The sequence below is a fragment of the Aspergillus mulundensis genome (genome assembly GCF_003369625.1).
Source record: "Aspergillus mulundensis strain DSM 5745 chromosome Unknown scaffold_9, whole genome shotgun sequence".
In the NCBI taxonomy this organism is placed as follows: domain Eukaryota; kingdom Fungi; phylum Ascomycota; class Eurotiomycetes; order Eurotiales; family Aspergillaceae; genus Aspergillus; species Aspergillus mulundensis.
Window position 1 is genome coordinate 450,216 of NW_020797897.1, and position 14,004 is coordinate 464,219.

The 14,004-nt window shown below is 22.1% G+C and overlaps 1 protein-coding gene across 1 annotated transcript; it reads left to right on the forward strand.

Moving 5' to 3' along the window:
- Positions 1–182: 182 nt before the first annotated feature.
- DSM5745_08041 (uncharacterized protein) lies at positions 183–1,268 on the forward strand (the record flags this gene model as incomplete). The annotated part of the gene is made up of 1 exon (XM_026750057.1): positions 183–1,268. The coding sequence occupies one exon, from the start codon at positions 183–185 to the stop codon at positions 1,266–1,268; it is 1,086 nt and encodes a 361-aa protein (XP_026601061.1).
- Positions 1,269–14,004: the final 12,736 nt, after the last annotated feature.

Here is a 14,004-nt window from a genome sequence, read left to right on the forward strand (position 1 = left end):
GACCTGTTGAACCTGTTGAACCGGGGTGATGCAGTGGAGACTGTTGGGCGTTGAGTAGCCGAGGTCCATCCATGTGGAAACCCCGATTACAATATCAGATCCCATTCTGCACATGCTATAGCCACAAAAAGTTATCAAGTTATCGAAAGCCTTCTCGCCCTGTCCAATGCAAGTCCCATGCAATGAACCCCCGCCGGCCAAAACAAGCCGGACGCCCCCTTCTGGACGCAAGTAGTGACGCCGCTCTCTCCGGCAATCGTCGCGCCCAGATCCGTCGCGCCCAGCGTACATACCGACAGAAAAAAGAGGCCGTGTTCAAAGATGCGACCGCCAGAGCCGACAGCCTCGAAGCGAGGATGCGGTCCGTCGACCAAGCACTATCGCAGCTATCCGAAACCGCTGAAGAGGCGCAGCTGCATCTCTCTCATCCGGATATCCATGCCCGGCTAGTGCAGCTTCGTGGACTATTGGCCGATGGTCAGGAGTCTGCCAGTGATGAGATGGGTTCTTCGTCTGAAGCACCCTCCCCCGAGCCAGCAAGTATGCGAGGCCCAGTCCCAGGTTCCAACATGCCAGGGCTACTTCAATCTGCCAGTAAATGCACCCCCAGGGCCCCCCTACAAGCAAGACAATACACATACGCATTCCAGGAATCCAGCTTCGCCCGCCAGCTACAGCGCTACTGTCTCGAGCACGCGTATCGGCTCTTCGCGGACCCCTGCTCCCATCCACACGAGGTCTACCGCGTGTTCCGCCTTGTCCCCTGCATAAAAGATCCCAGCGCAACCAGACCACGCCTGCGTCAGCTCTTGATGGGTGGGCGGACAGATGCTCTCGAGATCGTTACCTTGCCGTTCTATTGTGTCGGCGGGGCGGGGACGCATTTCGTGCGTCGGGGATCTGATGGGGATGGCACTCCGATCTCCCGGCCCCCGGTGAATAGTCGTCAGCCACGTCGGGTTTTGGGGATTGCGGCTGGCTCAGAGCAAGAACGGCTGCAGGCACTCACAGCGTATGGGCTTGGGGGGGAGTGGTTTGACTGTTGTGATGTGGAGGGGTATCTTAGACAGCTGGGGTTGGACGGGGATCATACTGCAGCTGGGGAGCTGGGGCTGTTTCCGGCGCTGCATATAGCCAGCGGGGCGATGGGGCTGGAGGTGGAGGGTGATGGTGGCCAGTCCTTTGTCCTGGATGTTGAGCGGTTTTTCCTAAGTGGGTTTCCCTTGCTCCGCGGCTGTGCTTGCCGTATGCTCATGTGGATTACTTAGGGCTTCTCTCCGGCTTCGCCTTTCTGGGCCGCGCTCCTGGGTTTAGGAAATCGGATGTCAGACGCGCGTTACAAGCTTCGGTGAAGAGGATTGAACGGATATAACCAGGTGATTCATCTTCGGAGGTATGCTTGGCCACGTACCTCGGAGCCCTTGCTGATTATGTCACCTTTATAACTCTCAGCAATCTAGGGGTACCTTTAAATAAGGGCTCTAAATGCTTTAAAAGTTTTATAAATATATATTTTTATTATTTTAATTTTATTTTTAATTTTTTTTTACTACTCCCCGTGGTATAATAATTAAAATTAAGGCATGTATTTTTAATTAACTTATAGGTATTAATTTAGCTAATTTTATATAGTTATAAAACTTTTTATTTTTTTAACCTTTATATTATAAAAAAATAAAAAAAGGGCCCTAGTAAGCCTATTTTTTTTATTATTAAAAATAATAATATACTAACTTTTTAGCTTAGCCTAATAATAAAAGCTTTTTATAATTAACTTAATAAATAAAAGTGCTAGGTATATATTAAGTATAAAATTTTTATAAGCTTTAAAATTATAAATAATAGCTTTATAATTAAGTAAAAAACTTAAAATTAAAAAACCTTTACTTATAATATTTATAATAAATTTATATACTTTATTTTTTTAAAGGGCTATATTAATATTAATAATATTAATTATATTTTTTTATATATATATAATTAGCCTGCTATTATAATAACTTTTAATAAAATTATTATTTAGGGGAAAATAAGTTTAACCCTTAAAAATTTAAGGGCTTAGCTTACCTTTTTTAAAGTAGGTTTTTTTACCTTAATTAATATTATTTTAGGCAAGGTACCCTTAATTATTAAGTTAGGTGCCTTAATATCTTAATTAATATATAATAGCTTTATTATGGCCTTAATCATGTGTAATAATTATAAGGTGCTAATTACCTTTTTTAATAATAAGTTAATAACATGCCTAAAGGTATATATTATTTAATAAGCCCTTATTAAGTATATACTAAAATTAACTATAATTATAGCTATTTTTAAAATTAATATTACTTATATAAGCTAGGCTATTATCCCTAATAATTTTTTTATTAAAAATTTTTTAATAATTAATAAAGTAGTTAATATAATTTACTATATCTTAAGTATTATTAATATATATATTTTTTTAAAAAGTAATATAATTACGCGGTGTAAGGGGTACCTAGTATTATTAAAGCTTATAATAATAATAAAATAAATATTATTAAATTAATTTAAAATAAGGTTATGGCTTAAACTAGGCTAAAGTTAATTAAGCTTATTTTTTTAAAATATAAGCCTAATTTTAATACTAGGTATATTATTTAAATAATATTTTTTTAAAGTAGCCCAAGGCCTTTATATTATTTAACTAAAATAAGTATTACTAGCTTATTAAAAAATACTAGCTAGTTTTTTAGTATAACTTTAATTATTAAAAATATTATTACCTAGTATATTATAATCGCGCAGTTTTAACGTAGCCCAAGGCCTTTATATTATTTAACTAAAATAAGTATTACTAGCTTATTAAAAAATACTAGCTAGTTTTTTAGTATAACTTTAATTATTAAAAATATTATTACCTAGTATATTATAATCGCGCAGCGCGCTATATATAATATAATATAATAATTATAAATTACCTAGGTTTTATTAGCCCTAATTATAAAAATTTTTATACTATATAAATTACCTAGGTTTATAATTAATAAAATATAATAACTACCTAGCAGCCCTAGGTATAAAAATAAATTCTTAATTTATTTATTTAAAAAAATTTAATAATATATATTATTATAGCACTTACTAGTATTAAAATATATATACCTAAGTTAATATAAATACCTAGCTGTAAATTAAAATTAAATAATTTTTATTTTAGGAAAATCCCTAAAAGCACGCCATGAAAAAACCTAAGGTAAATAAATATAGCTTTATAATAATTATTAATTATTATACCTTATAGTTTAATACTTTTACTAAAAATTAAAACCTTAGGTAGCTTTTTATTAATTTAATTTAACCTACCTAGGCTAAGGCTAGTACTAGCACGCCCTTTTTACCCTAAGTAATAAAAGTTAATTTTAAAACCCCCTTTAAGCTTTAATAATAAAGTATTAAAAAAGGCACTATAATAACTATTATTATAATAATACCTAGTAATAATAAAATTTTATTATTTATTAAATAAATATAAATAAATTTATATTTAGCTATACTATAATCTTATAATTAGCCTATAAATAAAATTATAATATTATTTATATTTAAAAGCCCTGAATAGCTATAAATATAAAAACCTAAAATTATTTAATATATAAGTATTATATACTAGTAAATACCTAAAATAATTATAAAAGCTAGTTAAAAAAGTACCCTAAAATACTTACTTATATTTATAAAAAAAAGTATTACATGCTAAATAACATTACCTAGTATAAAGCTAAAATATACTTTAGCTTATAATAAATAATATTAAGATTTTAAATATATATTAAAAATTAATTATTTATAAAATAATTAATTACCTAGTTATACTAGTTCCTACCCTAAATTATATAATTAATAAAAATTTTAATATTACTTATAATATTTTTAAGCCTGGGGTAAATAATCTATATTATAGTAATAAAATTATTAAGTAGGCTAGTAATAATAATATTAATTATATTAATAAACCAGGCGTGGTTATATATAAAGCTAGTTATATTTTAAATTTAATTTTTTTTAAATATTTCCTTTGCCTGCACGCTGGTAATACCTAAGTTATATAATAACTTTAATTATTAAACTTTAGTTATTATAATACCAGGGCGCAGGAAAAAAATATTAAAATAATATTATTATAATATATAAAACTATAAGTTAAAGTGCTTAGCTAAACTTATTAAAAATAAAATAATATTTTTATTTTAACCTAAAAAGCTTAGTGGCGCGGAAGTATTAAATTAATATATTAAATTTTTTTAATAATATTATTATAAAAGCCATGTAGGCTATAAATAAACACCCTAACTTAAAAAGCTATAGCGCTTTTTAATAATTAAATAAATATATAAAAAATTATTATGCCTGGGTAGTAAACCCTACTTAAAAGTAAAAAAATAGTTTTTAGCTATAATTTATAAGACTAAACATATATACTAAACTAAAATAATTAATAATATTAAAAATAATTAAAAATTATATGAAATAATAGCATGGTATAAGCTAGAGCCTAGGCTTAAGGCTTTTTTATTATTAATAAATAATAAAGTAATTAAAAACACGCGGGAAAAGGCTAATATTTTATAAAAAATAATATTAAAGTATTATAATATAAATAATAACTTAAACTTTAATTCCCTAGCACTAAAGTATTAATAAAAAATAAGTATTTTTATTAATTAAAAAAAATTTATTAAAAAAGGTTAAAAAAATATTATTAGCGTGAGTAGTACCTTTCCTAAAATAAACTAGGTAATTATTTATATTTTAAAGGCTTATTAAAAGTATATTAAGTAAGCTATTTATAGGTTATATAATTATTACTTATAGCTAAAATACTTTTTTTAACTATAAAAGCTTGCAAAGGTGGTAATACTTTTAAAAAATAAAAAAAATAAGTTCTTGCCCTAATTTTAGCATCTTATAGTACTATTTTTAGTATTAAAAAAACTAAAATAAATTATAATATATTATATTACTTTTACCATGCTGGTGCAAGGGGTACTAAGCCTATAATAATATAATATTTTACTTAAGTACTTAACCATGGATTTAGTGGCCTTTTTTACCTATAATATAAAAATGATACTTTTATAAAACTAAAAGGTTACTATAATTACTATAAATATTTTAAGTATTTTTAATTTGCAGTACTTTAGGACTGCAATTTAAAAGTCAGTTCCCCGGGAATGACTGGGTTAGCAAATTTTAACTAAGTAAATTCTGCCGTTTTAATTAGCCAACCCTTATCTAACCAATCCCGTTAATAACTACTTAAAGCCAAAGTTATATCACGTGGACTTATGCTTTTTTACTTTAAAATAACTTACCTTTTTACACATAACCCTTAAAGCTTACCACCATAATCTTGTTATCCGTACCTTTATTATTTACACCTTTTTTTATAAAACTATTATATTAATAAACCTTTTTTATAATTATATTTTCTTAATATACATATTTTTTTATACCTTTTTAGCCAGGTGTTTTTTATTATAAACCCTTTTATTACTTTAGCTACTAAAACCTGCACGTAATATAACAAGCTTAAGCCTATATCAAAGTTTATTTTAGCTAGGCATATATTAAAGCTAACTATAATATATTAAAAATATTAAAATATAGTAAAGCTAACTATACATATATTTATTATATAATAATTATAAATATTAATTTAATTTATTTTTTTAGTAGCTTATAAGAGCTTAACCTATTATAACTAGTTAAATTACTTTAAAACTTTAATTTATATTAATAATAGTAAAATATAATAATATTAAGACTGCTTTGCCTAATTCTTTAGCTATTACTTATTTAAACTTTATAATACTAACTACCGTGTTATTAAATCGCGTAATTTTTATTTAATAAATTACTTTATAAGCAGCTAGCTATTCCCAAGGTTTTTTTACCTTTTATTATTAAGGTATTTATAGTTTAAATATAAAATTAATAGCTTTAGCTTATAAAAAACAAGTAACTATTTATAGGAAATATAAAGTTATTAATTATGCTAAAAAAGCTTATTTAGCTACTTTTTATTATTTTAATTAATAGCTTTTATAAGTATAAGTAGTAAAGGCGTAGCTTTACTAACTAGGATTTTTTTACTAGTTTTTTTACTAATAACTTTTTTTTTAATTATTTTAATACTAGGACCCTTTACTTTAATTCTAGGTTTTTTTTTATTTTTAGCACCTGCGTGAACTTTATTATTTTAACGCTAGTTTATTTAATTTAAAGCTTTTTTAATTACTTTAATACTAGGACCCTTTACTTTAATACTAGGTTTTTTTTATTTTTAGCACCTGCGTGAACTTTATTATTTTAATACTAGTTTATTTAGTTTAAAGTATTTATTATAAGTACTTTAAGCATGTTTAATATATTATATAATGCCTTACCTAAACCTATTATTAAAATAAACCCTATTATTAATATCCAGGATCCTAAGCTACTAGCTAAGCTAGCTTTTTTTATATTTAATAATAAATATTTTATAAGTTTTTAAACTGCCCTTGCTAATAAACATATAAAACACTATAATACTTATAATAAGTATTAGTTTAAAATACACTTAATAAAAGGCATTTATAAGTACTATAAAATAAAAAAGTAAAATAAAAATATATAATTATTTAATAATATTAATTATTTTAATTTAGGCCTAATGCCTATATTATAACCCCTACTTCCTAATTTAACATAAATTAAAAAAATATTAATAGTAAAGGTATATATACATGTACAAGTAATATAAGTACACGGCTAGTAGTATAAATACTATAGCCATATTATTTATTTTTTTTAAAATATTAACCACGTGTATAATACCCTTTCTTTACTACTATGTAAAGTAAATATTATTTTTTTTATTTATTTAATATAAAAAATAACCCCTATTTTTATTACTAGTATAAGCCCGACTTTTATATTTATTAAAAATATATTTAAATATAGCTTTTTTATTTACATACCCACCATTCCTAGTATTAAAATATTTAAATTAATATTAAAGCTTTAGCTATATTACCTATAAATATATATATTACTAATAATATAATAATACAGGACCTTAATACTAATAAATTTAATTTTAAAAATTTAAATAAAAATAAAGAGCTTTTACTAAAAGTTACTATAGTACCTAATTTTATAATAAAAAATATAAAATTAATAAAAATTTAATAGTAAGTAAACACTTAATTTTTTAATTTCATTACTTATAGTCCTAGTTTTAGTGCTCTATATTTTAACATGCCTTTATTTTAAAGCACTTTATTATTAAAATTTAACTATAGCACTGCTTTTTTAGCCTGCACTTTTTTTACCTTATTTTTTTAAGGTAAAGCTAAATTTACCTTGCCTAAAAATAAGCAAGTGGCCTATAATAATTATATTAAGTATTTAATAAAATATTATAATAGGTGCTTTATAAAACATCCCTATTTTTAGTTTATAGCATTTAATATAATTATAAAAAAATAAGTAAATACTTAAGTAGGTTTTTATATTTATTAAAAGGCTAGTACATATATAAATATTATAATTAAAAATATTTAAGCTACTTTTTAAGATAACAGTCCTAAATTCACTATCTTATTAAACTTAATTACCTAATTTTTTAATAGTTTAAAAGGCACTTATTTATTTTAAATAAAAAAGTGCAGGTAAATTAAGTTTTTTATATTAAATTTAGGTACGCTATATTTATTTATAACACTTTTTATTATTAATTTTTATTAATATAATTTAATATAGCACCTTCCTTGCTTTAAAAAGTGGTATTAAAAATTATTAGTTAAATAAATTAAAATTACGCGTGATAATTTACGTGAAAACCCTTATATATATTTTACTATTTTTAATTATATTTTAAAATATTTAAAAAGACTGTTTTAAAGTTTAAGTTTAAAATTAATAATAAATAATTTTATTTTAAATAGCAAGGCTATAAATTAATATATTTATATAAACTATACTAGGTTAATCTAACTTTTGCTATTAATATTTCTTTTTTTAAAATAAAATATATTTTTTTAAAGCATAAAACGCATTTATAAAGTTTTAGGGTATTTATATATTTATACTTAATTTAAAGCCTAGGCGGGAGTTTAACGTAATAAATAAGTATTTTATAATATTATTATTTTTAAAAAATTAGTATAATACGGTTGCTTATTTATAATTTTAAATTATATATAAAAATACTAGTACTCTAAAGCATATTACCTTAAAAAATAAAAGGAATTTAAAAAAGTTTATTATTATTTTTATTATTTTATATTACATGCTAAGAATATATTTTTAGCTAAGCCTTTTTAGGTATTTTATTACCGGCTATATTTTAAATATAATAATTTATATTTAAATTACTATAACTAGTTAATATTTATAGGTTAGCTAGTAAATATAAATATAACACCCTGCACAAGCGCTTGTGTAGTAATAAATTATATTATTAAATATATTATAAAAGTAAAAATAAAAACCATGTTATACAAGAATATAATAATAAAGTTAATTTTATATTTAAACCTAGATAATCCCCTTTTCTCTACCATGGTAAAATTAATAAATAAGTTAATTTTTAAGCAGGATTAGTTAGCGTAAAAGATTTACTATTTTTTACTTTATTTATTTTTAACGCAGGGGTTATAAATAGTTACTTATATTAATTATTATTTAAAGAAATAACAAGGATAGTTATTTATTATTAATTAGGCTAATAATAATAATTTAAAGGCTAATAGTACTTTTAAAAAAGGCCTTTTTTTTTGCTAAATATAAATAACACCTAAATAAGTATAAAAATATTACTTTTTTAAATTTTTTTTTAAACTATAAGTACAGGTGTGATAACGCTAGCGCTGGAGATCACCCGGCCGGTGAGGCCGGGCGATCAAGAGAGAATATATAAAAAAAAAACTAAATATAAAATTATTTAAAGGTTTTTTATTAAGGCCTTTAAGCACTTTATATAGCTTTTATTTAAGGTGGTAAGGCCTAAGTATTATTTTTTAAGGTTATTAATATTTTTAGGCCTTAATATTACTATAGTTAATAAAGTAGCCTAAGGTATTAATACTAGTAATAAAATTATATTTTTTTTTATTTAAATAAAATAATACCCTTAATATTAACCCCTGTTTTTAAATATATTTTAATAAAAATATAAAAAACTAAAAACCTTTATTAAAGCCCCTAACTTATTATAAATAAAAAAAAATATATTATAATATATAAAAAATACTATTATTTTTTATAATAAAAAAATTTATAAATTATAAAATAACTTTTTAAAGTATAAAATTAAAAAATTTTAGCTTGCTAATATTTATAAAAATTATTTAATATATTTTTAACTTAATATTATTAATTATAATAGCTTATATTTATACTTTATTTTTAAAAACCTTACTAGGCATAACTTGCCCTGGCTTACTTTTTATTTTTTTAAAATAAAATAAAGTAAAAAATAAAAAAAGTTTAAAAAAAAGGTTAAAATTATAAGTTATTAACTTTTTAAAAAGGCTAGCCCTTTTAAAAAATTAATAATAAAAGTTTATTATAAATTTTAATAAAAATTTAATTTTAAAGTAAAATTAACCCCGCGCTTATATAAAACTTTTTTTTTAACTTTTTTATTTTTTTTTATATTTTTTTTTTATAATTATTTTATAGCTTTTTTTTTTAGTTTTTACCTTATTATATTAAATTATAATATATAATAATATTTTTTTTTTACTTAGGGTGCTTGCTTTTAATATATTTTTTATAAATAATAATTTTAGTTTTTATAACTAGTAATGTTAAATATTTTTTATTTTAAATTTTATAATAGTAATTATTTATTATTTATTTAAAAAAAAGAAAAGCTTTTTAATAAAATATTTAAAGTATTTAAGGTAAGGTTTTATTACTATAATAATTATAAAGGCTTTTATTAATAACTTGCTTATTACTAGTAATATCCCTACTATAATATTATTTTTTTTATTAATAAATAATACCTTCTTACTTATTTTTTTTTTATTTCCCTAAAACCTTTTATAAATTCTTTAAATATTTTAGCTTTTTTTTTTACTTTTTTTTTATTAAAATTTTTTATTATAACTTTTAAAAAGTTTAGCATGTTACCCTTTAAACACAAGTAAAATACTATAATAACTTTTTTTTTTTAAAAAGGTAAAAACTATTTATATTAATAATAAAATAGCAAATAATTTCCCTATAACTTTTTTAGTAAATGCTCTTTTTTTTTAGCTAGGTTAATAATAATAAAAGCTAATATATTATTATATTTATAAAACCTTACAAGCTATTAAAGCCATTTAAGGCTTTTTTTTATTTATAAAAACTTAAATTAGGTGTTTACTAGGCTTAGCGCGCGCGAAGTTTATATTATTAAAAACTAGTATTAATAATTTACCATGGCCCTGTGATAACGCTAGCGCTGGAGATCACCCGGCCGGTGAGGCCGGGCGATTAAGAAAGAATGTATGGGGAAGGAACTAAATATAGAATTTTTTAAAGGTCTTTTATTAAGGCCTTTAAGCACTTTATATAGCTTTTATTTAGGGGGTAAGGCCTAAGTATTATTTTTTAAAATTATTAATATTTTTAGGCCTTAATATTATTATAGTTAATAAAATAGCCTAAGGTATTAATATTATTAATAAAATTATATTTTTTCTTACTTAAATAAGATAATACCCTTAATATTAACCCTTATTTTTAAATATATTTTAATAAAAATATAAAAAATTAAAGACTTTTATTAAAGCCCCTAACCTATTATAAATAAAAAAAAATATATTATAACATGTAAAAAATACTATTATTTTTTATAATAAAAAAACTTATAAATTATAAAATAACTTTTTTAAGTATAAAACTAAAAAATTTTAGCTTATTAATATTAATAAAAATTACTTAATATATATTTAACTTAATACTATTAACTATAATAGCCTTTATTTATATTTTATTTTTAAAAACTTTATAAGGTATAACTTGCCCCAGCTTGCTTTTTATTTTTTTAAGGTAAAATAAAGTAAAAAGTAAAAAAAGTTTAAAAAAAAGGTTAAAACTATAAATTATTAACTTTTTAAAAAGGCTAGCCCTTTTAAAAAATTAATAATAAAAGTTTATTATAAATTTTAATAAAAATTTAACTTTAAAATAAGGTTAACCCCGCGCTTATATAAAGCTTTTTTTTTTAATTTTTTTATTTTTTTTTTTATATTTTTTTTATAATTACCTTATGGCTTTTTTTTTTTAATTTTTATTTTATTATATTAAATTATAATATATAATAGTATTTTTTTTTTTACTTAAGGCACTTACTTTTAATATATTTTTTTATAAATAGTAATCTTAGCCTCCGTAGCTAGTAATATTAAGTATTTTTTATTTTAACTTTTATAATAATAATTATTTGCTATTTATTTTTTAAAAAAAAAGCTTTTTAATAAAATATTTAAAGTATTTAAAATAAGGTTTTATTACTATAATAATTATAAAGGCCTTTATTAATAACTTACTTATTACTAGTAATACCCCTATTATAATATTATTTTTTTTATTAATAAATAATACCTTCTTGCTTATTTTTTTTTTATTTTCCTAAAACTTTTTATAAATTTTTTAATTATTTTAGCTTTTTTTCTTACTTTTTTTTTATTAAAATCCTTTATTATAGCCCTTAAAAAGTTTAATATATTACCCTTTAAGCGCAAGCAAAATACTATAGTAATTTTTTTTTTTAAAAAGGTAAAAACTAGCCATACCAGTAGTAAAATAGCAAATAATTTTTTTATAATTTTTTTTAATAAGTACTTTTTTTTAGCTAGGTTAATAATAGCAAAAGCTAACATGTTATTATATTTATAAAACCTTATAAATTATTAAAGCCGCTTAAAACTTTTTTTTTTATTTATAAAAACTTAAATTAAGTATTTATTAGGCTTAGCGCGCGCGAAGTTTATATTATTAAAAAATTAATATTAATAGTTTACTATAGCTTTATAATAATAAGGTGTAATTATTAATTAAAAAGCAGCCTGTAATAGCTATAAAATATTATTTAAAATAATTTTTATTACTTATATTTAAGCCCTTAAGCTTAAGGGTTAGGCGCTTTTTTAAAAAGTATGTACTTATTATATTTTTATATATTAATAAGCCTAGTACTTTTTTTAAATTATAATAGCTTCTTAGCTTGCTAAGTAAAATAATAAGTTAATAATATAAGTTTTTTTTTATCTTATAATACTTAATTATTAATATTTTATAAATTTATTAAAAAGCATGGGACCTTTAATATAATAATTTATGTAATAAAAATAAATAAAATTTATATAATAAAAAAGCAAGCGGTGTTATTATTAAAGCAAGCTTTAAAAAGGCAAGTAAATTTTAATAAAATATTTAAGTATAATTATTAACTACTAGGCAGGAGCAAGGGCAAGAAGCCCATATAGTTTATTATTTTAAAAATTAACCTTAGTAATAATAAGAAAATAAAGTCCATAAATCCTAGTAATATAATTAATAGTATTAATAAATTTAATATAGCCCCTAAGTTTTTTTAAAAATATTATACTATTTTTAAGCTAGCACCTACTTTTTATTTTTTTTTTTTAAATTTTTTAATAAAATTTTAAATTTTATATAGGAGTTTACTGTCCTGCCCTATAATCCTTTAAATAAAAAGTTTTTATTATAACCTTTTTTAATTATTATATAAAAAAGCCTAAAAGCACTTTTAATAGGCCTTAATAATTTAAGGGCTTTTTAATTAATAATATATTTTTACTTACTTTATTTTAAAGTTAATTTTAGTAATCTAGGTTAAAATTTAACTTATTAATATAATTAAGCTTTTACGCTAGGGCTTTCCCTTATTATTATTTTTTTTAGCTTTTTATTTTTTTTTTGCCCTGCTACCGGCCCCTTAAGCTTATTAATATATTTTAAAAATATTAATAAAATTTTTAATTTAATTAAACCTTATTTTAAACTAAAGGTTTAAGTAGCTTAGTTTTTTTTAATATAATTTTAAATTTTAAACTTAATAAGTGTAGGTAAGCGCCCTTTTACCTTTAACTATTTTTTTTTAAAATTTTTTTTAATGCAGGGATTAGTACTATTAATATTAAAATATATATTAATTTAATTTATTTAAATTTTTTTTAGTTCCAGTTCTTTTTTAATATTTTTTTTAAAAGGTAAGTTTTTCTTTTTTAAGTTAGTTAATAGTATTTTTAATTATTAATATTAGGTGTTTTAGGCTTGCAAGCAGCGCTTAATAAAATAATAAAAAAAATAATTTTATTTTTAAAATTTAAAAAAAATTAGTTACTTTCGCAAGGTCTTAGGTAGTGATTTAAATTTTAATAAAAATAAAAATATAGGTATAAATATTAATAATAAAATAGTTATAAATAAAAAGCTTATTAAATTTAGCAAGGTAGATTTAAATATAAAATAATAGGTAGTGTTTACTTTAAGCAGGTTAAAAAAATTAAATATAGTTAAGGCTAGTAATAAAATAATTTATAATAGTAATAAAGTATAAATTAATTTTAATTTTTAATTTTTTTTAAATAAAATAAATAAAATATTAGCAAGTTACTTACCGGGTTTTTTTTAGCATAAATATTATACTTTTTTTTTTATAAAATACTTTTTTTTTAAATATAATAATTTAAAATAATAATAGTAAAGTCGCGCTTGGTGCCAGTTTTTTTAGTATTTTATAAAAATTAGTATTTTTAGTATTTATTAATAATTTCTTTTATTAAATTATTAATTAAAATTAATAAGTCTCTTCCTGGAGTTTATTTTTTATTTAATTTTAATTTTAAAAATATATATTAAATAGGGTTATAAGTTTTTATTTATAATATTTTTATTACTAAAGCATTACTAGTTTTAAAAGCTTTTGCCTTTTTAACACACTTTTTATTTTTAATAATAAGTTTATTAATA